Genomic DNA, 22,203 nt, shown 5'->3' on the forward strand with positions numbered 1-22,203 from the left:
ATACTTTTTTTTCACGTAACCATGTTAGTTTTGTTAGAGGATTTTCTTCTGACAGAACAAATTTGAATAAAAGTACTTTGCTAAGCATGATGGTATACACTTTGTACAGTTGTAGGCATTGTCTGGCCTCCCAGTATTGTCACTGGGAAAGTTAATTAGACAGTTCAAATTTTCATGCTCAGAAAGCATGTAGGCAACGTGACTCTTTCTGGAAGTGGGAGGAGATCAAATTTAACATGTGTGTATTGGTGGAAACTTTTTTTTCCTGGAATGCTTTGTATTTCAGTGTCTGCTTCAATTCATAAATAATAAAATTTAAAAATAAATTAAACAGTTACAATCTTAAAGTAAGCACTGTTTCCCCATTTGTTGCAGAAATGGACAGTGCATTTCACAGTTGATGAGATGGTGTTGATGAGAGTGGTTGCCTGACAGCCACCTTAGCACATAGAAAGGGGTTTCAGTGCTTTCTGGCTTGCAAACCCCTGAATACTTTCTGGTAGAGCTTTGTGTCTATTCCCAAAAAAACCCCCAAGAATTTCTAGACATGTGACTTACTGCTGTTGGAAACAAGACTTCTGTGATCATCCTTCTGTGTGCATGCCCTGGTGTGCTTGTGCAGATGTGGTTATAGTGGCTTGCATGTCTGTGCTGGGGTTTAACCACATTTGAGTTGGAGCATCCACTTAAAGATGGGGCAGTCCTTGAGCCTGCTGTATGTTGCCATGCTGGAGGCAGCCAGCAGCGGCCTGGTTGTGTTAGGAGGGGTGGTGTGGCAGGTCAAGGGAGGTGATCCTTTCCCTCTGCTTGGCACTGGTGAGATAAATCTGGGCTCCCCAGTACGAGAGAGACATGGAGTTACTGGAGTGAGTCTAATAAAGGGCCAGAAAGATGATGAAGGAACTGGAGCATCTCCTCTAGGAGAAAAGGCTGAGAGACCTGGAATTGTTCGGCCTGGAGAAGGGAAGGCTTGTGCGTTTCTTACCAGTGTGTGTAAATATCAGTGTGTGCAAAGCAGACAGAGCCAGCCTCTTTTTAGTGGTGCCCATGGACAGGACCGGAAGCAATGGGCACAGACTATTCCATCTGAACATCAGGAAATGCATTTTTACTGTGAGGATGACCAAGTACTGCCACAGGCTGCCTAGGGAGGTTGTAGAGTGTCCATTCTTGGAGATGTTCAGGTGCTGTCTGGACAGGGTCCAGCAGCTGGCTCTTGGTGGCCCTGCTGGAGCAGGGGAGTGGAAGCTGATGTCCTACAGAGGTCTCTTCCAACTTCAGCGATTTTGTGATACTGTGAAAGGAGCATTGCTTAGGCATCCATGCCTGCAATGGATATCTGTAAGTTATGGTACTGAGGCAATGACTTTTTCATCATCCTCCTAGGTAAATAGTGGAGTTTTGCTACATGATCAAAACTATTGACTTTTAAAATTAAAATCTGCTTCAGAAAATACATTTCGCTTCAGGTGCTACATCTCATTGTGGTAGTGAGGGGTGACACCAGTGTTTTTTGGTGTTGCAGAATGCTGCTTTATGCTTTCTGTGTAGTTGGCTGGTGGGGCTCAAGCCTGTTGGGCTCCTAATGTAGGCAAACTGCAGCTGCAGGCGGGTGCCTTGTCATGTTGTGATGAACAGCTCACAGTCACTGCCTTTGTCTACCGACAGACAAGCGAAGACTGGATCTGTTTACCTGTGGTTAGCAAAAAGGTAATCGCTACTTGTGATAAAGCTTGGGGTTTTCCGCTTCTCTTCAAAACCTCAGAGCACATCCTGATACATGTTGCAGTGGTTTGCTCAAGTCTTGCATGCAGCCAATGTACTGATGATCTAATGGGATTATTCCAGAAACTCTAGACATTCTGACCTTCTTTTAAATAATGCCATGCTGGAAAATGCATCTCTGCTTTTTTAAATTTTAAGTATAACTAGAGAGAGATAGTCTTTTTTCTAAGAGTGAAAGAACTCTTCCCTACTTTGTTTTAATGCATTTGAAAGTGCGTATTTTTCTACAGAGCAATTGCACTGCATTTGAAAATACAGTTGAACCTTATTTTAAAATATGGGGGTTTTTAAAGCTTAGTTATTCTCTAGGTCATCTTTATCATAATATGAGTTCTTTTTCTGAATTCTAGGCACTCTTTATGGGTCATTTAATTCACTCCTTTGTATGGCTGTGGAGTGGTGGTGGGTTTTTGTCTGGTTTTGACTCTGTGTAGATCCAGTCTAGAGCACCACTTACCACTCCTCAAAACTAGGTGAACTTGTTTCAAGCATTCTACTTAAGATAGTTTACATCTCTTCACATAACTTGAAAGGAATATTCTTTTTGTATTGTCCCCTTGTAAGTTTAGAGATAGGCATTTCCTTTGCAGCTCCCAAGTACAACAGTAAATGTAAATTTTTTACATTTTTTTGGCTGAGTTTTGTCTGTAGCCTATAACCTTAATTTCTATTTCATAAATGCAGTGGTACATGGTTGATTTAACTTTTGCAGTGTGTTCTTACAAAGGCATCATTTATTAGAGGAGGCTTAGCATAAAGTTCTACAATAAAAGATAATTAAATACTTTAATGGGACAAATTGTCTTTCTAATTGCTGCAGTAATACCACTGGAGTTACAGAATGACAGAATGACCACTTCATATGCTTGCATAAAATAATTTCTTTTTAAATAAGGCTTTGTTTTCAATGTACTTGAAACAGCAAGATTTGGCTGGAACTAGCAGCTTTTTTTTTTTTTTAGTTGGTTTTTTTTTTTTTTTTTTTAATTTTTTGGGGTTTTGAGGTTTTTTAGGGTATTTTTCTGGCTTATAGCAGTGCTTCCCTAGTATCTTCAGCTTCTGCTGTCTGAATTTCCCAGCTGCTCCAGCTCTCCCCCCTTTGGTCTCTCTGATCCTTCCATGCATGCTTTTCACACCAAACTGGGCAGTGGGGGGGGGGGGGTTAAAGGGGATGCTCTCCTTCCCACCCCTCAGCCAAACCAAGAAACACTCTGCTCTGTGTCTCTCTGCAGCATCTCATCCCCTTCCTGTGTGCCATTCTGAAATCTCCTTCCACCATGGAGTCTCCGAGCCTATCACCTCCAGGCAATTCAGGATTTTGTGCTGGCCTGCCGTTTATTCTGAAGTGGCACTAGGGACCTGACAAGCACTGTGCAAAATGCCCCATAGCTAGCAGCCACAAAAATAGGTTTTTATAGTTTACTCATCTTGCAAGACCAGAAATTTGAAGGAGCTATTACATTTGCTATGTTTGGCTTTAATTTACTTCCTCTTTGTATTTTGTGTAATAGGAAGCTGTTGAACTAGTTTTTGGATTTGGAGGTTTTAGCTCAAGAAGTAGAACTTGCTTTGTCCTTTTGTGCTGTGTACCTTCTGGTTATGCTCTTACAGCCTTTCACGAATACGATGACAGAGCCACAGTGTTTCATACTAAAGTGTCTTTGGTGAGCTCATCATTCCCACAAGGAAGCCTCATGTACTGGTTAAACCTTGATATGAATGCTTTTCTGTCATCACAAGCATGATTTAATAGGACCATCTGACACCTTGTAAACCTTTGACAACCCAACTTCTTTTAGGGAGGAGCTGAGAAGATGCTTCCAGAGGAGGCAGCTGGTTTAAGTAACCAATATTGCGCACAAGATAATTAGAAAATGTCTTCCTAATTCACACAGCTTTAGCTTGCTAGAATACTGTAAATTTGACAATATAATGTAAGTCTTCAGACTGCATCCATTCTCACTTTGCTCGTAGTGCTGCAGCATGGTGTTTGCATGAATATTAATCTGCAACTAAAGTTTATCCCTGGCTCCCTGAAGACATGTACTTGGTATGGGGAGAGTTGGAGTGGTACACAGAACAGGATGGTATTCTTGTTGTTACTGTAGAAGATATAGAGGGGGCAGATATTTGCAAGTGAACTTCTTACAACATTATTTTTAAGGCAGATTTCTAAGCCGGTTCATACACTTTTACTAGTTTTGCTTGTAGAGCCCTAAGTACAGCACTTCTCTGCCACAGAGTTCTCTGTTACAGATGTATATAAAGGGTATCATATGTGTCTCTGCAAAGCAAGCATCTCTGGTATTGCAAAAGAAATGCCTGGCTCTAATCAGGGAGATAACAAATGACTAGCCAAGTGATCCTGCTTGCATTTAAGTGCGGTTCTTGGACATAGATGAACTGGACTGGCTTCCAATTTTGCCTACAGAAGTTTTAATATGCTTAACATTATCCAATACCGGCAACTGAGGTAGTCTAAATACCACAGCAGGGACTGATTAGCTTTTTCAGATCACTGCTTTTATTCGCTGTTTGCAAAGAGGCTTAATCCAGTGCTGGGGATCAGGCATCCCACTGTGCTCGTGGGTAGCTTTCTCTCAGTCTTTGTATTCACAGTGGCAGAAATTAGTGTGGAGTCTCCTCCTGCCTCTGACTTAAAAGATCCCAAATTGTGGCGTTAGTAGTTGTTTTTGGGAGTGTTTAATGGACAGTGCAGAGAAACTATAGTTGGGGTTTCTTCTTTGAAGTTTAATATCTGGGCACCTGATAAATGCATCAGTGTAATAGCATGATGGTATGTCATTTCATTTACTGTGTTGAATTGCTTTAATATCCACATAAAGCTTGAGAAGTTTCTAGAAACAGTTCTAACAAACCTATTCTCATTCTTCTGTTAAATCACAATAGATATTTCCCAGCAGTTTGCCTGTCCTCACAAGCATGAGGACAGCTGCCTCTGTGGTTCTCATTATTGCTTTTAGTCATGTAATGATGCTGAAGTTCAGTAAATATGCTTTTCTAGTAGTCATTCAGATGAACATTTGCAAATGCAGAATCCCTTCCCTCTGTGTGTTGACCTATCTTCATTGAAGTTATCAGCAAATTCTTATTTGAAAGTCCACAGGACACCACCTTTTTTTATCAAGCATCAAACCTTGCTAGGGTTATGTTGCTAAATGTCCGTGTTGTGCACTGGAAATGTTGGGCAGTGAGGGGAGATGTAGACTGGAGTTTGTGTTTCTATGTGGATTATTTCAATTGAAAATAAAAACAATAAAGAGTTGGCTATAACCTAGCTCCAGACTTCTGTTCAAATATTCTGTCATTGAGAAGAGATGGAAAGATCTTGGCATCTAGAACAGATCTATGAAAAAAAAAAAGGAAAGAAGTTCTGTTGCAAAGAAATATAAGTGACTCCAGAACAAAAGTGTGGTTCTTAGTTCCTTTCTATCAAGTACTCTGATGTTTCAACCGCTTAAAAATATCCATTATTCCATATATTAATATTATGTCATTTTAGTTTAAACACTTTCACCCCCTCCTTTGAAATTACCCACAAGTACTCTTCAAGTTGTGTGTAAATGCAAGTTTGTTGCAGTTATTGACTAATGTAGAAAACTGTCAGAAAATTCAGAAAGCAGTTTCTGAATACATTTCAGTGTTTAGTGTGGGCTCCTTTCATACCTCCTTGTGCTTCATACCACTATGATTAATTTTGCTAACAAGAAAAGAGGACTACAATAGCTACTGATAGATTTATTTCTCTTTAATATTTTTCCTGACAAAGAACTTTTTGTTTCCATAATAGAAGGGGTTATATTCCTTCAGACTGATACATTTTAATAGAAACTCAGAATTTTTACTACTTAAAAAATAATTCTTTTCTTTGTTTCATGAATTAGAAACAATGAGGAGAAGCTGAAGTCTGCCCAAGCCAGGTGTTTCTTGTTGGCAGCCTGCTCCCTAATGACTCTGGCTCTCATACAGCAGCTGCCTGCTAGTCTCTTTTGTATGGCCTATTGTTGCTGCACACCCCTCGTTAATACACATGCTGCCCGGGGCAGACCCTGAGAATGACATCAACTTGCTTATCTTAGAAACCTCCGAACCTGATGCAGGGTGGGGAGGTTGCCTTGCATCTGCCCAGCCAACTAATTGTGAGCTCTGCGGGCCGTGATTGGCTCCGCGGCCGCTCAGTAATAGGTTAAGCAAAGACATCGCGGGTCCATCTGTTCGTCCATTCATTGTTCTGCTTGCTTGCCTGAAGTCTGCAGCTGAAATCGTGTTAAGGAGTTGCTTCTGGAACAGCTACGAGAAACCAATGTCTGTGTGTTTTCCAGCCAACGTAAGTATAGGGGCTTCTCTCTGCACAAACGGGATGGTTCACCTTTCTGGTGTTGCAGCGTTATCAGCTTGCGTTTGGACAACGAGCTAGCCTGTGTGTCGGCTGAGATTTGCACACTTTGGGTGTCTCTTGGAAAAAGAGGGAAAGAAAAACAGTTATGTGCTATGACTAAGTATATTAAAGAGCATTGATCTCACACAGTGCGTTCTACTAAGGAACTTTTGAAAGCATCAGTAATGGTGTATTTCCCAGAATTTGAAAATGGTAGGTAGTAGCCATCGACAGAACAAATTCTCTCTAGCCCGCTGGCTAGAAGGAGAGGTTTCAACTTTTAAGTTACAGGTATTTTCCCTTTTTTTGCAAATAAGCTGTTATTGTGACTAGTAGAAAAAGCTTTCAAGGAAAAACAAAATTAGACACCTTTCCATTATACCATACAATGGGTGAAAATTCCAGTGTTTGTAGAAATAGGAAGAGCTCCATTATGGGCTATCTGAAGATACATCATAGTGTAAGATTGAGCATTAGGGTGCTCTCAGATAGGAATGTGTTACAGTCAAAGGTTTTGAGCTTTGAAAACCAGTTATCAGTGTGTCAGATCTAGCCCGTCTGTTTTTATAAAGTTTCTAATCTATTTTGTTTTATGTTTTGAGTTCGGATGTTAGGCTGAAGAACAAACACTGTGTACTCCATGAGCCTGTGTTCCAAGGATCCTGTAAAAAAAAAAAGTCCAAAACAAAGACCTTCATATATCAGTTGAGAGGGAAAGAGAGCATATAAAAGGGTTAAAAAGAGGTTTGCATTTCTACCACATGCCCTATTGTGTGAACATATGCATGAGTCTATTGAAAGTTTTCAGAAGATGGGCAGGCCACCAGTTGCTGGTCTCCTGCAGTTCCAGTAGACATCTGTTGCCCTAGAGCATTAACCAATCTGTTCAATGGGACATCCCTCCTTTGTTGGATAGAATGATGCAGACAACAGCACTCACTGAAATACAATGGTAATTAAATACATAGAAACTACAGCAGTAGGTATTTATTACATATTCATTATTTTATTTGCATTGTTGCAGTATCTTTATCATTTGGGTAACGGATACATTATCTTTTTTTGCTTTTCTGAGCAGCTCTGCACTTCTGTTTGTGACAAGTAATGAGTGTTTCAACGAACTGATTTAAATATTTTCCATTTTGTGTTTAGAAGACTTAAGAAAAAGTCTACCTGTGTGAAAACATGTTGAGCTATTTCCTTGTAGAGTGTATCTTCAGAATCTTGTTGATGGTCTTTTGAGAATACACATTTTCTGTTACACTGTGCCACATGACACTACTTTACTATTTTCCTCTGTGAACTAAATTTGCATTAAATTACTTCTTTTATGCTCAACTGTAAGTTGAGCAAAAATATTCTGAATACACAGTAAAAGATTAGGTGATCTACTTGCCCACATCCCTTTGAGAAATATTTCTGTTTTGTGTGGAGGTGAATCGATGGGTTGATTGTTGTTAATGGTTAGTGCGAAATAGTGGCAACTTCTGAAAAATGGGAAAAGATTATACTTCTGCAATGAAGTGCTCATCTGGATTATTACATTTATATTTGATAAATGTACATACAGTATTTTAAGCCTTTAAGAGTGATCACAGTGTGAGATGCTGTAGTTTCAAACAGACTACAGTTTAAAACTTATCATAGGTATATCTAAATTGGGAGTTACCCATTTTAGTAACTTTTTCATAAATACAAATTCTTTTACTGAGCTGTGGTGAGCATAACCAAAAGGTGAAGACTTTCTTGACTGGAATTTTTTGGATGATTTTTGTTTATCTCTCATTTGAGACAGAATTTGTAATAGATCCTTTTCTTAGCTGTATTGCATTGTATCAGTCAGCATACTTTTGAACCATATGTGTGTAATAAAAGCTCCTTGTAAAAAAAGGAGTTCTTAGCTGATGTTACTCCTTAGACAAATGTGACCTTTTCTGGTTTTCATGAGCTTCATTGTCCTGTGTATAGGTACACTAGTGTTTATTTGGAATACAGATTCATTCAAATTGATTGCCTGGCATGTTGCTCTTCACTAACCAAACCAAGACAAAATAATCAGCAGCATTCAACAGTGACATCTGATTTTCATGGTTCTAGTCAATGAATCTCATAAAGGACATAATGATGGGAGCTCCAAAGTGTAATGTTTCTAAGACATGCTACTGACCACAAATACGATGTACAAAGTTCACAGGCACTGTAAAAAGTTGTCTGAAAATAAATGCAGTTTGCATGCAGGGTTTAGGCCAAATGCCAAGAATAGTGTACTGCTTATGCAAAACTATTTCAGAAATATTTAGCTTTGGATTTACAGTACAAATACAATTTTAACAATCCTTTTAAAGCAGTAGTATAATGACTGCGTATTATCTGTGGGAGATGTTAAAGCTGCTGCTTTTATTATTCTGTTCTTCAAACAGTTTCTGAAAAACAGTAGAGTTCTTTGCAAAACAAGCAGTTATATATTGGAGCACAATGGAGATTGACAGGAGAATTAAAGCAGATAGATGTGAGGCTGATTATGTATATATTCCTAACAATGGACCAAGCTCAGACTATGGTCATTTTTCATAAGCAGTTGATGTGCAAATCATCTGAAGTACGTTTCATATAATGCCTGGTCTTCAGACACATTCATATGCTAGTGACTTCTTTGAATCCCAGTGGAGGGTGTTATGATTCTAGTTGCTGTAAATCACTTAAACTTCAAGAAAGAAGTGATTGGAGAATGACTTAAGTATTATTTTAACTAACACTAAAAAAAAAAAATTCTCTTTCTAATCTGTGCACTGCAGGCTTTTGGTATTTGATGCTGTTAATATGCAACCTCTTCTTCCCCCCCCCCCCCCCCCCCCCTTCCAAAAAAACGCCTCCCTTCACTTTTAGTTCAGTACTAAAATGACATTTCACAGTACACGGATTTAGGCAGTGACCCATTATCTCCCTGTATTCTGCAGCAGCGGTACATGAGCCAGCTCAACTTTTCAGTCCAGCTTAAAAGTGTTGCCCATTAACTAGACTTCCTCGAGTCAGAGCAGATTGTGGGGTTGGTGGAACAATGATGTCGGGGCTTCCAGATTGGTTTGGCAGCTGCATTGTTCTCTGAGGGGAAACCAGACGCACTTAAGTCCCGCTCTCTTTCATGGGCTTTTGTTCATACCAAATTATTCTTTGGCTGTGCTAGTATTCATGATGGTATGTTAAAGGAGCGCATCCTAGCAACTAGAGGCTGGTTGCTAAGCAGCCTGGCTTCCAATAGGGGCTGCTTGTTTGCGATTTGTTTTAATTTGTGTGTGTGTGTGTGTGTGTGTGTGTGTGTGTCAGTTCTGTGAAGGCCGCAGTGTTGGGTTTTTAACTGTATCCTTTTATTGGAATACTGTGATTTGTTACTAGCTCTGTGCTATCGAGTGTATTATCTTAGTTAATAAATCACCGTGTGAAAAGGTCCATTTCCTAAATTCTTGTTGTGTTTAATCTGTGGGTTGCTTGAAATCCTAAAGCTTTGAGTTAAGAGAAGGTAACATTCATTAATACACTGCCTGAGAATTACAGCCCTACTGCCTTCTAACAATATAATATCTAAATAAAACTTGGTTTTCTTCCCTATCAGTATTGCCTGGATTAAGGTGCTGGAGATGAAAGCACCGATGATCGATAAGATTTATTTATTTTAACTAGACATGTTTAGGTAAATTAAGTTTATGTGCCCCATAACCAGGACGCTCCACCACAATGGTGATGTCTTGGCACTCCCTGCCTATAGAATCTACTTTTACTGAACCGTGGATTGGATTGTTTGTTTGATTCTCTCTAATCTTAAGCCTGGATGAATTTCTCTGGTGCACACTCTCAAATCTTTATCCCAAGAAGAGCAAAATACACTGTATTTTAAAGATACTGGGTCAATCTTAAATGCTCACCTGTAAGGGGATGGGAGAGTTAATGTATTTGCTGACAGAAATTTTAACTGTTCATGAAACATACCTGTAATTTCTATTAGTATAGATCAAGAGACTGTTTGACACAGTGTTTTTTTTCTCAGTATATCCTCCTTGATGAAATTTGTGTCTGTAGTGTATCTGTCAAGTTCAAGAGAAGTCCTTTGTCTCTATATCTTGCTTTATATTCTGCCTTACAAGATGGAAGTGTGAAAGAACTCTTTGTTTCATAGTCTTTCCTTAATTTAAATTCTTCTTTTTCATGGTAACCTTGCAGTACAATTGGTCCATATGGTCCATTTTTATTTATGAGAAATAATTTATGTTTTTATTTTCTTTATTGAATCAGTTAGCAAAGATTCCTGTTGAAAAGAACAAAGTAAGGGAAAGAGGTAGCAATCTGCCTATAAATGTAGGTTGTTGAAGTAATATTTGTGATGAAATGGGTAACTAACTTTTGTGTAACTACTGTTACGCAAAATTCCTCTGGGAAATCCAGTATGGCAAGTGTATGAAGTCCAGAAAACTGCAACTTTTTTTCTTCCATTCTTCCTAAGTGGCTCCTATCTCTACATGTATAGTTTTGATTTATCAAAAGGCTTGCACAAGTCTAGTGCAGGAGCTGAAATCAGCTTTTAATTTTGTTGCCTTGTTGGCTTGAGGAATGGTCTGTTGGAATTAGTGCAAAGACTTCCGTTGGCTTTATTGGCCATTAGATCAATCCATGTCCCTAAATGCTCTATGTGTTAGTAATACAACACTCTGTTGAGAGCAATTAGTCTTTCTTGACTTAATTATCACTTTATAAGGGAATTCAGAAATAGTTTGAGTGTATTCAGTTGAACTGATGGTGTCTTTCAGGGCCAATAAGTTTTTATTTAGTTGTGTTTTCTGTTACTAATGAGCCAGAGAATCTAGCACTACTCTTAATTTCTTTCTGTTCAACATAGTCTAAGGTATTTAGTTTGAAAACCTTTTCTAGTGTTTGTATTTTATAGTCACTTTTTTTTCGTTGTTACAACACAATCTTATGCTAGAAGAAATATCTCATTGTTTTTAAATAATGACTCTACTCCTGCTTCTGCATTACAGTAGGTAAACTTGGAGTCTTTGGTTTCATATTCTTTCATAAATCCATTTCTAGAAATGTGTAAGTAAAAACATTTGATACATTCAAAAGACAGATGATTAGGTATTTATCCACTTAGCTATAGATGTTCCTTAGGAAGAGTTTTTCCCACAGAAAGCCCTCCATGTTTAAACAAAGAAAGAAGTCCTATTTCTCTGCTGCAAGAGAATAAATGCAGTTCTGAGGAAGCAGCAAGAAAACAGAAAACAAGTAATGCATGTAACCAGTTGCAACGTTTTTGTTTTCTCTTTAGGAATACGGAACACTTTATATTCAGGAATACAAGAAAAACAGCAAAGTGGAGTCAAGTACATGCAGCAGCTTCATGGGCTTGAAGGATCATCTGGGGCATGACTTAGGCCACCTTTATGTGGGGAGCACTGGCACACAAATAAATGCAATTGTACCTTGGTCGATGGCAGAGAAGCCAACGATGGATAAGGTTAATTCTAGGAAAGAAGACGTAGAAAAGGAGGCGTCTGAAGAAACTTCTGGAAGCTCCAGCTGTGACTCTGAAGAAAGCACAAATTCTGATAATGATTCAGAGAGACTGAATAATTCTGCATCGGAGTCACATTTATTGCCTAAGACTCACCGACAGCTGTGCCGATCTCCTTGCTTAGAGCCTCATATACTAAAAAGAAATGAAATCTTACAAGACTTTAGGATAGAAGAGGCTCAGATAGTACCTAAGGAAGTCAAAAAGCCTCCTGATGTGGTGAAAGAATATCAAACCAAACTGGAGTTTGCACTTAAGTTGGGTTACTCTGAAGAGCAGGTTCAACTTGTACTAAATAAACTTGGTACTGATGCTTTAATAAATGATATTTTGGGAGAACTTGTCAAACTTGGGAATAAAACTGAGACTGATCAGACTGTAAGTAATGCTAACACTAGTGTAATGCGTGAAGCATCTTCCATAGAGTCTCAGAGGTCAGAGTCTCCACTGCAGGAGGATGTGACAGAGGATGGAGACAACCTGAGGCCAATAGTTATTGATGGCAGCAATGTTGCAATGAGGTATGTGACTATGAAGGTTTTGCTTTTCTATTTAAATGGAAACTGAAGGGTCTTGCCCCTTTCAAGCACTATTGTTTGGTGTGCCTAAAACTGTGTGCAGGGTCTCTTGTAAGTGTCTTTGTTAACCACACAGTGTGCCCATCTTGTAACCAGGCTACAGGTCTGAAAGACTTCAGTGGTGTACTACTCACTGGTAGAAAAACCAGAGGTTAATGCCAATCTCTCATTGTAGGCAGATATCAAATCTCTCCTTCTCACTACCAGTGTAGTCCTTAATTTTTGGTAGTCACCATTGCTACAGGCAATTGCTGGATAGAGTTACATACAGAAAGTTACAGCAAATGTAAGATTCCTTAAGACTATAAAATAGTGATGTAAAATTAAGCAGCTTAAGGGATACTTCTTGGTCGGCTAATCTGTGAGAACTGATCTGCCCATAACATTGGTCTTGGTTATCAGTTTTGGAGTTAGGTTTTATTGACATTAATTGTTGGGATTATTGTGTGAAAGATGACTTTCACTTATATGCCCACAGATAGCACACTTACCTTCAGCATTCATTGATCCTGACCCAGTCATCTGGTTGCATGACAACAAACTTGCCTGTGAAGGCGAGAGGCTCATGCTTCATCGATGATTAAAGAGAGAAGGAAATGGCAGAGAGACATGCTGAAAGATTAGGGTTTTATGGCAATATAAATCATTAAATGATAAATTGATTAGTAACTGTTTCAGTAAGTCATAAGGATTATCTGATTACTAACAGCAAGGTTTAGGAGGCCAGTTTTAGTTTTGTGACAACGTAATATGGTTTTCATTATCTTAGGAATAAAAGTTAGTGCAAGACTTTCCTGGCCTGAAAAAATACCCTGGCAGGGGATTTTTTTTAGCTTGTAATCAAGTCAGCTCCCTTTAAATCAAGCTTTTAAAATTAAAATTTAAATATACCACTTATTTATGCCAGTATGATGGGTTTTGTTTTTTTAAGTAGAGGAGTTAGCCCATAAGGCAAGGATATTACTTTTTTAATATGGTGTATTCCTGTGAGTTCTTTCTGCTGGATGTATCATTCCTTATCTCTTGGGTTAACTTGAGCTGTAGAGAAGGCATGTCCAGTTGAATAAAAAAGATTGTGGCTCTCAACCAAGAAGTTATCCAGAGACTTCTAAAATGGGTTTTTACTGTACTTCACATAAAGCCAAAACAGTTGTGTGTTAGCTAGTTAGCATGGCTCAGACTTGGTGGGTGGACTTAGGTTCAACTTCTCCTACAAACTGAACTGAATGCATTCCAGAATTAGCTCCAGATCTGTCAGTTTTCCTTAATGTTTATTCAGCTATTAGCGTAAATATTTAGGATCTGCCTTCCTATGTTCAATTTACTTTCTTGACCACCTGCATCAAATGAACCAAATATGAATGTATGTGATGCATGCGGCAGGGCCTTAGAACAGATTAAATCTATTAATAGAATGGTTGTTCTGTATCCCAGAATCAAATTAACAGGTCTTTACTTGTTTTCTACCAAATGTAACCGTAGAATCATTCCATTTGGAAGGGGCCTTTGGAGATTCCTACACAGAGCTGTGTCAGTTCAAGGCCACGTCAAGTTGGGTTTTAAATGTCTCTAAGGAGATGGAGACTCAACATATTCCCTTGGCCAGTGTTTGAATGCCCTCATTGTAAGAAAATTTCCTTATTTTATGTTTAAGCAACATTTCTTGTATTCTGTTTTGTGCCCATTGCCCCTTGTTCTGTCACTGAACACCAGTGAGAAGTCAGTTTCTGTTGCCTTTATTTCTTCCTATTGGGTATTTAGACACATGGATAAGATCTTCCCAAGCCTTGCCTTCTCTAGGCTACACAGTCCCAGATCTCTCAGCCTTTCCTCCTTGTTTGAAAGCACCAGTCTCTTGATTAATTTTGTTGTGCTTCACTGGCCTTTCTCCAGTATTGTCTATGTCTGTCTTACATGGGGGAGCCCAGAACTGAACCCAGCACTCCAGATGTGTGAGTAGAGAAGGATCCCCTCCCAAAACCTGCTGGCAGCACTTTTCCTAATGCAGCCCAGGAGGCTGTTGGTGTTCTCTGCTGCAAATGCAGATTGGTGCCTCTTGATCAGCTTGGTGTTCACCAGAACCCCAATGTTCCTCACTTCAGAGTTGCTTTCCAGATGGTCAGCCCCCAGCCTGTACTGATGATTAGCGTTAATCCTCCCCAGCTGCAGGATTGGCATTTCCCTCTGTTGAACTTGCTGAGGTACCTGTTAGCCCCTTGCTCTACCCTGACCAGGATCCCTCAGAATGAGAGTACACCCGTGTGGTGTTCTCCTCCCAGTTGAGCATCCGCCACAAACTTGCTGAGGGTGGATGGACTCTGTTCTGTTATCTGGGTCATTATGCAGATGTTAAGCAGTGCATTCCCCCATGTCAGTCCCTGGAGTACACAGATCCTGACTTACCTTCAACTGGACTTTATGCCACTAAGCATAACCCTTTGAGTGCCGCTGTTCAAGTCAGATTTCAGTCCAGCTCTCTATCCTCTTACCTTGCCCCAGCTTCCTTAGTTTGTCAGTGAGGTTGTGATAAGAGAAGGCTGTTACAAGAACAAAGCTGTCAGAAGCTTTGTTAAAGCCACAATAAAGTGTCCACTGCTCTCTTCATTCACTGAACAAGTCATCTCACCATAAAAGGCTATGAGGCTGGTCAAGCATATTTCTCCTTCATAAATCCATGCTGACTGTTCCCAGTCACCTTTATCCAATCTACATACAGATTTGCAGGATGATTTGCTCCATCACCTTTGTAGGGATCAAGGTGAGGCTGACCAGCTTTGTAGGTCCCTGAATTGCTTTCTTGCCCCCCTTTAAAATGGAAGGTATATTTGTGCTTTTCTAGACCTTAGGAATATCCCCTATCACCACAACCTTTCAAAAATTGCCAAGAGAGGCCTTACAGTATCATTAGCCAGCTCTCTCAGTACCCATCAGGGCCCAGCAGCCTCACAATATCCCATTTCAGAGTTCCCAAAAGTCAGCTGAGGGAAAGTCTTGTCCTGTTACCTTTGCCCAACTTCCGCACATTGCTGTGGGCCAGTCTTGAGCTTGGCACGGGTGATCCTTTAAAAATCTGCCATCTGTCCTGTGCACTCTTCTCTGCATGGGATTCTCCTGGGTAGGCCAAAATCTGCTCTCCTGAATTCTGGTCTTGTAATCATGCTTTTTGCCTTGCTCTTTCTTCACAGGGTATGCTTCTCATGGTCACTGCAGCAAAGGTGGCCCATGACCTTCCCATCTCAAGTCTTGTTCTCCCTTGTTTCTGAGTATGAGGCCCAGCTGGTTCACTTGTTAGGTCCTCAGTCACGCATTTTAAGAAGTTACTGCAAAAGCACTCCAGGAGCTTCCTGAATTGGTGACACCTTGCTGTGTAGGTCAGAACAAAAGCATCTTTGCCAATTGGCTGGTTGGTCCAGTGCACTCACCTTTTTCCAGAAATCAGTCCTTGGTTAGGAAAGCCAGTCCCATGATGTAAAAGATGAGTCTCAGCTGCTGACACCAGTTGTGCAACCAGTTGTTTGCCCACAGGATCTGTCCTTTCCCCTTCAAGGAAATAGGTACTAGTAACTAAGCACTTCAAACACTGGAAAGATTTCAGCTTTTACATGCAGGAGGGACAGGAGTTCACTTGCAGTTAGTCTTCTTCAGACTTCTGTATCTAAAAGTCCAGGATCCTCTTATAGGTAACTACAAATTGTCACAGTTTTGTCTTTCCTCCTTGCTATTCCAAGCTGTGGCCGATGTGTTCACTCTGGAGTTGCTAAAGGGAAATGGGCCTGTGCCCTAAGCAAGACTGTAGATAGTCTTTTGAGAGGTGTTCTTGGAAGCTTTCTCATATGCTATCACAGGAATGGTTAGACTGTGATCTGTATTCTTACTCCCATGTAGTTGTAATGAACATACTTGAAGATACCATTTACTATAAGAATTATTCTATATAAGAGCTACTAATTTTCCTTTAAAGGATGTATTTGATGGGGGAGGGAAAGTCTTGTGGAGAAGGCTGAGGTGACTGATATCAAAGGATCAAAGACTGTGCTGCCCTGTGTCTCCATTCCATGACTAATTAAGGATGTAGTTTCACAAAACATCCAGTGAGTGACACAGAGTGATTTCCTTTAAGGCTTGCTTCTATCCCACTGCCAGGGATGCTTTCTTATCTGCATCTCATCTAGTGACTGGGTGGCTGCAAAATGAGTTGATTCAGCTTCCTAATTCAGAGTGGGGGTAATCAGAAAGGATTACTTTTCCATTAGACATGTAAATATAACCTGATGTTTTTGTCATTGGGAGAACAACTCGGTCCAACACAGAGGAGGAAGGATATGTCTGATTATGTGACTGAATGTTCATATTTGTGGTACTGGTTGTATCTAATGAACTGGCGGATTCATGAATTCCTTAAGAGCAGTACAGAAAAAGGCTTGGGTCAGAACAACTTGCTCTGGCAAGCCAGAGCCACCATGTATGCCAGTCTGGTCTGGTGACTACTCCTGTTACAGACAAACTGCTTTAGCAAACTGTAGATTAAGAAAAACCCAACACTCAATTTTTCTGCAGTTTGGTAACGCTTGGAAAGCTTTCCATAACCTTTCATATGGCATTGCTTGTCATTAGTGCCTTAAACTGAAAATGAGTGATCAAATGCATCTTATGAATATCAAGTTTAAAAATCCAATATGGTGTAAAGAATATGAATTGGTTGAAGTTTTAAAAACAAAGAGAACGCCCTCTTTCAGCTGAATAGCAGAAAGGAGGCTTTTGCAAGCTATGACTTGAAGAATTGCTATTTAGCTTCTATAGGATACATCAAACATGCTCTTGTTTTGTTATTCTGCCTTTCTTGATGTTGACTTAATCCTTTTCCAGAAGAGGAAAGATGCCCAGCGTTTAGGCCTTAAACACACAGCATGTTTTTTGTTAGAATGCTCTTAGAGATGAGAATGATTTTTCTGTGTATATAAATTCAAAATGAGAGCTGAACAGCAAATTAGATAATCCCCTGGAGCTATTGTGGACCTTCTGATAGACCCTTCGTACAGCAGGGAGTGAGGCTGAACTAAGGAATAGGACCCAGAATTCAGTTGTGCCATACCTGAGCAGTGACCTATGTCAATTTCCAGAGAGCTGTGTAGTTCTAGCCCTGCTTCATAAGGTGAGTTGGGTGTTTTGCATGTAGATGATAATACTGTAATGCAAAATATTCATTTAGAACTTTGGTCCATGTGAGTGAGAAAGGCACTTTTCCTCCATGAAAATGCACTCAGGACTTTATTTAGTGTAAGCTGCACAGCATTGATACTAGCCAGGTAACACATTTCAGTCACTCGTAGTTCTGTATCCCTCCCTGTGTGGTAAGATTTTAGCTACCCTAAGTTTTCCTTTTACATAATTGAGGTAAGCAAAAGAAGGTGATCTCCATCCATCTAACAACAGCATATTGTCAGCTCTTTGTCATCACTGTCAGCCCTACATCTGTCTCTTCTCCAGTGAGTTCTTGGTCCTGCTCTTTATGCATCCCCAGTTTCCTCAGCTGAGGCTCCCTAGTTTGGGATCAAGGGGAGGAAGGTCCTGTTTCTCCACGAGGCAACAGAGGCAAGGTTTTAAGGTTCTCTTTTGACCCTTTAAGACTTCCCTTTACTGCTAGGGTTGAGAACAAAGGAGTTCCTTCTGAAGAGAGAAATATATGGCAGCAAATTTGCACAGTCCTTTGCCCTCGCTTGTGATTTCAAGGATAAGGTTGGGATGTTGAAAATGGACTAAAATTGGTTATTGCTGTGATACTTTCCTTTGCTGGAATCAAAGTAAGGGTTTTGCTACCAAGAAGTAAGGAGTAAAGAACAAAGTTGTTAGTTACAAAGACAGTGAGAAAATTATAACCATTTTATTCATTTGCTTCTGTTCCATGTAAGTTTTCCCTGGGTATCCTGGGTGCCTTCAGACTTTTCTTTACTGACTGTGGAAAGAATGTTTCAAATATGTATAAAACTTTATGCTGAAAACATATTGGCAGAAGTCTGCTGTGCCTACAGAGAGTGCCACATGAAGATAACACTGATTTAAAATTATGTTACTATTTTACTTGCTTTATTATTTTAGACTACAACTTTTAAGAAGTTTATGGGCAAAGGAATTGAAGTATTTTGATCATGTGCCACCTTGATTTGCAGATTAAAATCAATCGATCTTGTTTTGGGCAATTAGATTCCTATGAAAACTTTGCCCTTGGGTTTCCCAGGCCATGGAGGTGATGGATTTCAGCTTCCCTTTCTGGAAAACCTTGGGCTGTATATTTAAATGGTCCTTGATTGTACGTCACTGCACAGGGGAAAATACACCATGAGATAAATAGTGTACTCAATTTTTGTTTGGAAGAGGAAGATACTGATTTGTGGAGTTGATTTTTAGATAAATACATTTCCAGTTTAAGACAGGTATTTTACCATTTTCTTCCAGCTTTCATGCCCAGCCATCCCACCCGCTGTGGATGTTGTAGGTGCTTGGTGGCACCAGAAACATACTCCCAGGCCTGACAAGTCATGGGCAGAGCCCCCAGTGCCATTCAGGAGTGGCATTCAGCTGGAGGAAGTGTCACTGAGGTGCCTAACCAGAGTTAAGACATCTCTGTTCAGGCAACTGAGCCTTGGTCCATGTGTTTACGCTGAGGCAGGTCATTTGGCTGTAGTAAAAGGTTCACTCATACCCTGCCTACACAGAAGTTTCTCCACAACTGCAAATTGTGTCAGCCAAAGGATGGCTCAGTTGTCTTATCCATGCCTTATGAAGTTTTTGTGTGGCAATTTATTTTAACAAACTAACAGTTTAGCTGCATTAGCTTCTCCTCAGATTGTGTTGCTGAGTTTAGTAGACATGGTTGTGTCTTGGTCCCTTGATTCAGACATTCGTCTTTCAGTAGCACTATCTGGTTTTTTAGGTTATTTTGAGAATTCACTTTAAAGAATAGATAAAAATATTTTTCCAGCAAGTAACAATCACATGGATAGGAGCTCATCACTGGCAGATTTGAATGTAGCTTCTTTTTGCCTGTTTTGCCCATTTCTTTTTGCCTGTTTTGACCTCTGAGTGCCGAGTGTGTGGCTCTTGCTTGGTCAGAGACCTGTGTGAAGTTCTGGCTGGAGACAGCACCTGCTGTACTCGCAGAGTGCTCCAGCATTGGAAGCCCTACAGGCAAAAGGTATTTTGAAATAAGTGACAGCTTCCAAGGCGTTTTTTCCTTGAAACACCTCAAAGCATTGAAGTAATTTGGGCTGGTGGAAAAAAAAAAAAAACATTTGGCAACTGTTCTATCTGCTTTGTGTTGGCACCAAAATATATGCAGGACTGATAGAAGGCTCAGGTTACTGAGAAATGCTTTGGGACAAATGATTTCTATGATCAGGGAATTAGTAGAGCTTAAATAAAAAAGTAATTAAAAAGGGATGGCTAGTTACAAAACCAGGCTGCCGGGGTTATGAATCACTGATATGATACAGAGTGGAAATTCATCTCTCTCTGTGCTATGGACTGAACCCTCTTCTCCTCCCATCATATGATAGAAGAAAATAGTTTGGTAACTTGGTAATAACTTGTACTGGGCAGGTATGTGTCTTAGTTTTGTTCTTGCTTTTAGTCAATATGCTTTTACATGCTAAGTGTGTGTTTGTGTCCAGATTTCAGTTGTATAAAAACCTGTATGCAACAGACATTATTGTAGACCTCTTGTCATCAATGTGTGTGTTTTCTGTAGCTCTCAGAATATGAGTGTTGGTTTGAATATTGTGTTAGAGCACACTAGAAATCTTGCAGGTATTCTAAGTAGTCAGTCTTTTAAGAGTGTGTACCAGAAGTCTTTCCAAGACAATCACTAGAAAATCTAATTTGGGGTCTAGGAAGGTAACGGAGAAAATGAAAAGTGTTCTCATCAGAAGTTTTACACTTTCTACTAATTTTCCTAGCCTTGAAAATGCTTTATTGATTTTTTGCTTAGGAAACATTATACTACGTTATTTTCTTTCATTTAAAAATAAAACTACACCTATCAACAGACCAAATATAAAAGTGGTGGTAAAAAGAATCATTCACACATGATATGAAAAAGAAATAGGTACTTCTAAAGGAATATACTTTATCTTGCTATTGAGAGTGGTAGATGAAACATAACAAGCAGAACCAGTGTACTGTACACCAGTATCTCACCCAGGGCTACAGCTGTCAACCTGACTGCTCTGAGCTTTCTCATATTCCTAATAACTGGAAAGATATTTTTAAAAGTTTCTTGACAAAGAAGTACAAACATTTCTCATCTTTTTTGCAACTAAGAAGAGGGAAAAGAAGTCAGAAGCAGTAACATGATTTCAGTCTTTTCACCATATGATGTATCATAAAGCTGATGAAGTGCAAAGATCACAAAATGAAGACCATCAAATCTGCATAACAACAAAGTGAACAAATTTTAATTGCACGTCTCTTTTACAGACTTTCTCACTAATGATTTAAATTCCTTGGAATTTGTAGCCGCTCAGATCCCAGCTTAGGCATGTACCTGAAAAGGAGTGGAAAAAAGTGAAGATTTATACAAGTTATAAATTCACTTGCTCCACAGTGCAGAGTAGCTGGTATGCATTGTAATGCATTCCCCACTTCTGTTTCATGCAGTTTATTTAAAATTTCTGTTCTGGATGAAAGAATTTTAATAGTCTGTATTAGGCAAGAGAAAACTAAGGAGCTGAACTGCCTGGTCTTCCCTCTGCCTCTAAAAGTGTGACCTGAACTACAACCTGATGGAAGGCAATAGGCAAGAATGTCCATTTATTTTCCTGAAGTTATTTCTCAGACTTGCAGAAGGAGACATAGTGTTGCTAAAACGTAGTCTTAACACACCACTTGTTCACTGTAAGGAGTGAAAAGTGGGTTTATCCACTTGAAACCCTGGAGATTGTATAGAGCAGTCACAGTACAGTGATTCCACTGGAATTTAGTAGCTGGAACAAGCCCTTCCTGACTGTTTTAAAATGGCTTACAATATGTTTATGGTTGTACACAGCCTGCTGATAGCACGAGCAGTAACCTCTTTTCTCAGCGTTTGCAAAGGAGGCCTTATGGCTTCTCCCTGGGTGCTGAAAGTGCACCAGGTGTCCCAATCTTGTGTCATTGAGGGAAGATGGAGTTAGACCGTGGATGAAGTACTGTTGGCCATTTTTGCTCTGCACTGTGTGCGTGTGCACTTCAAGTGTGTCACATCTGTGTGTGGTTTGCTTTCCCATTCCTGGTAAGTTTTGAAATACAGAAAGATACTACTCTTTCAGCCAAACAAGCACAAGAGTAGTTGTATAGTATAAAACAATGCCTAGAAAAAATACTAGTCTGTGTTTTATAATTACAGTGTTATTATGATGTAATTCTATATCGTGTGATATGATCATAGAAAACAGGGAATGCGTTACTGCAGAGGCCTATAACCATAGCTAAAAAGGGTATTTAGGTAGAGATATTGTTCCTGACGGTGTTCCTAGTGTAGCCCTGTAGGCACAGAAGATGGGCTTAAACTATCCTTCGAGTACCCCATGCCAGCTGAAATTTACAAACTTTGATTGTTATGCTTGGCAACAGTTGCAGTATCAGAGTATATGCTTATGTCTGCAGGTACTGCCTCCAGTATCATTAGAAGAGGAAGGAGGACACTTCCTCACTTAAATCCTGTTAATGGTAGTGGGCTCTTCTTTGCCTTTTTCCTTTTCTTTTTTTTTTTTTTCCCCTTTTGTTTGGGATGTGTGACCTTCAACACAGCCTCTGCTGAGAATGATGTTTTGTAAGAGGTGTTAGCCATGACTCATTCTCCCTTGACACAGGTGGAAGTGTACACCACCTCCTTCACAGAC

At 39.7% G+C, this 22,203-nt stretch overlaps 1 protein-coding gene across 3 annotated transcripts in view; it reads left to right on the forward strand.

The window, feature by feature from the left end:
* Positions 1–22,203, forward strand: part of ZC3H12C (zinc finger CCCH-type containing 12C) — a 45,498-nt gene that overhangs the window by 9,067 nt on the left and 14,228 nt on the right. For 2 of the 3 annotated variants that reach the window (XM_032099336.1, XM_032099334.1), the window contains exon 2: positions 11,505–12,271. The exons of the other annotated variant lie outside the window; for it this stretch is intronic. In XM_032099336.1, the coding sequence (XP_031955227.1) occupies positions 11,577–12,271 (695 nt within the window). In that variant the 5' untranslated portion in view covers positions 11,505–11,576. The remainder of the gene's footprint in view (positions 1–11,504; positions 12,272–22,203) is intronic. 3 annotated transcript variants of the gene reach the window in all.

This window comes from Corvus moneduloides, chromosome 2, assembly GCF_009650955.1.
Source record: "Corvus moneduloides isolate bCorMon1 chromosome 2, bCorMon1.pri, whole genome shotgun sequence".
Classification (NCBI taxonomy): Eukaryota; Metazoa; Chordata; class Aves; order Passeriformes; family Corvidae; genus Corvus; species Corvus moneduloides.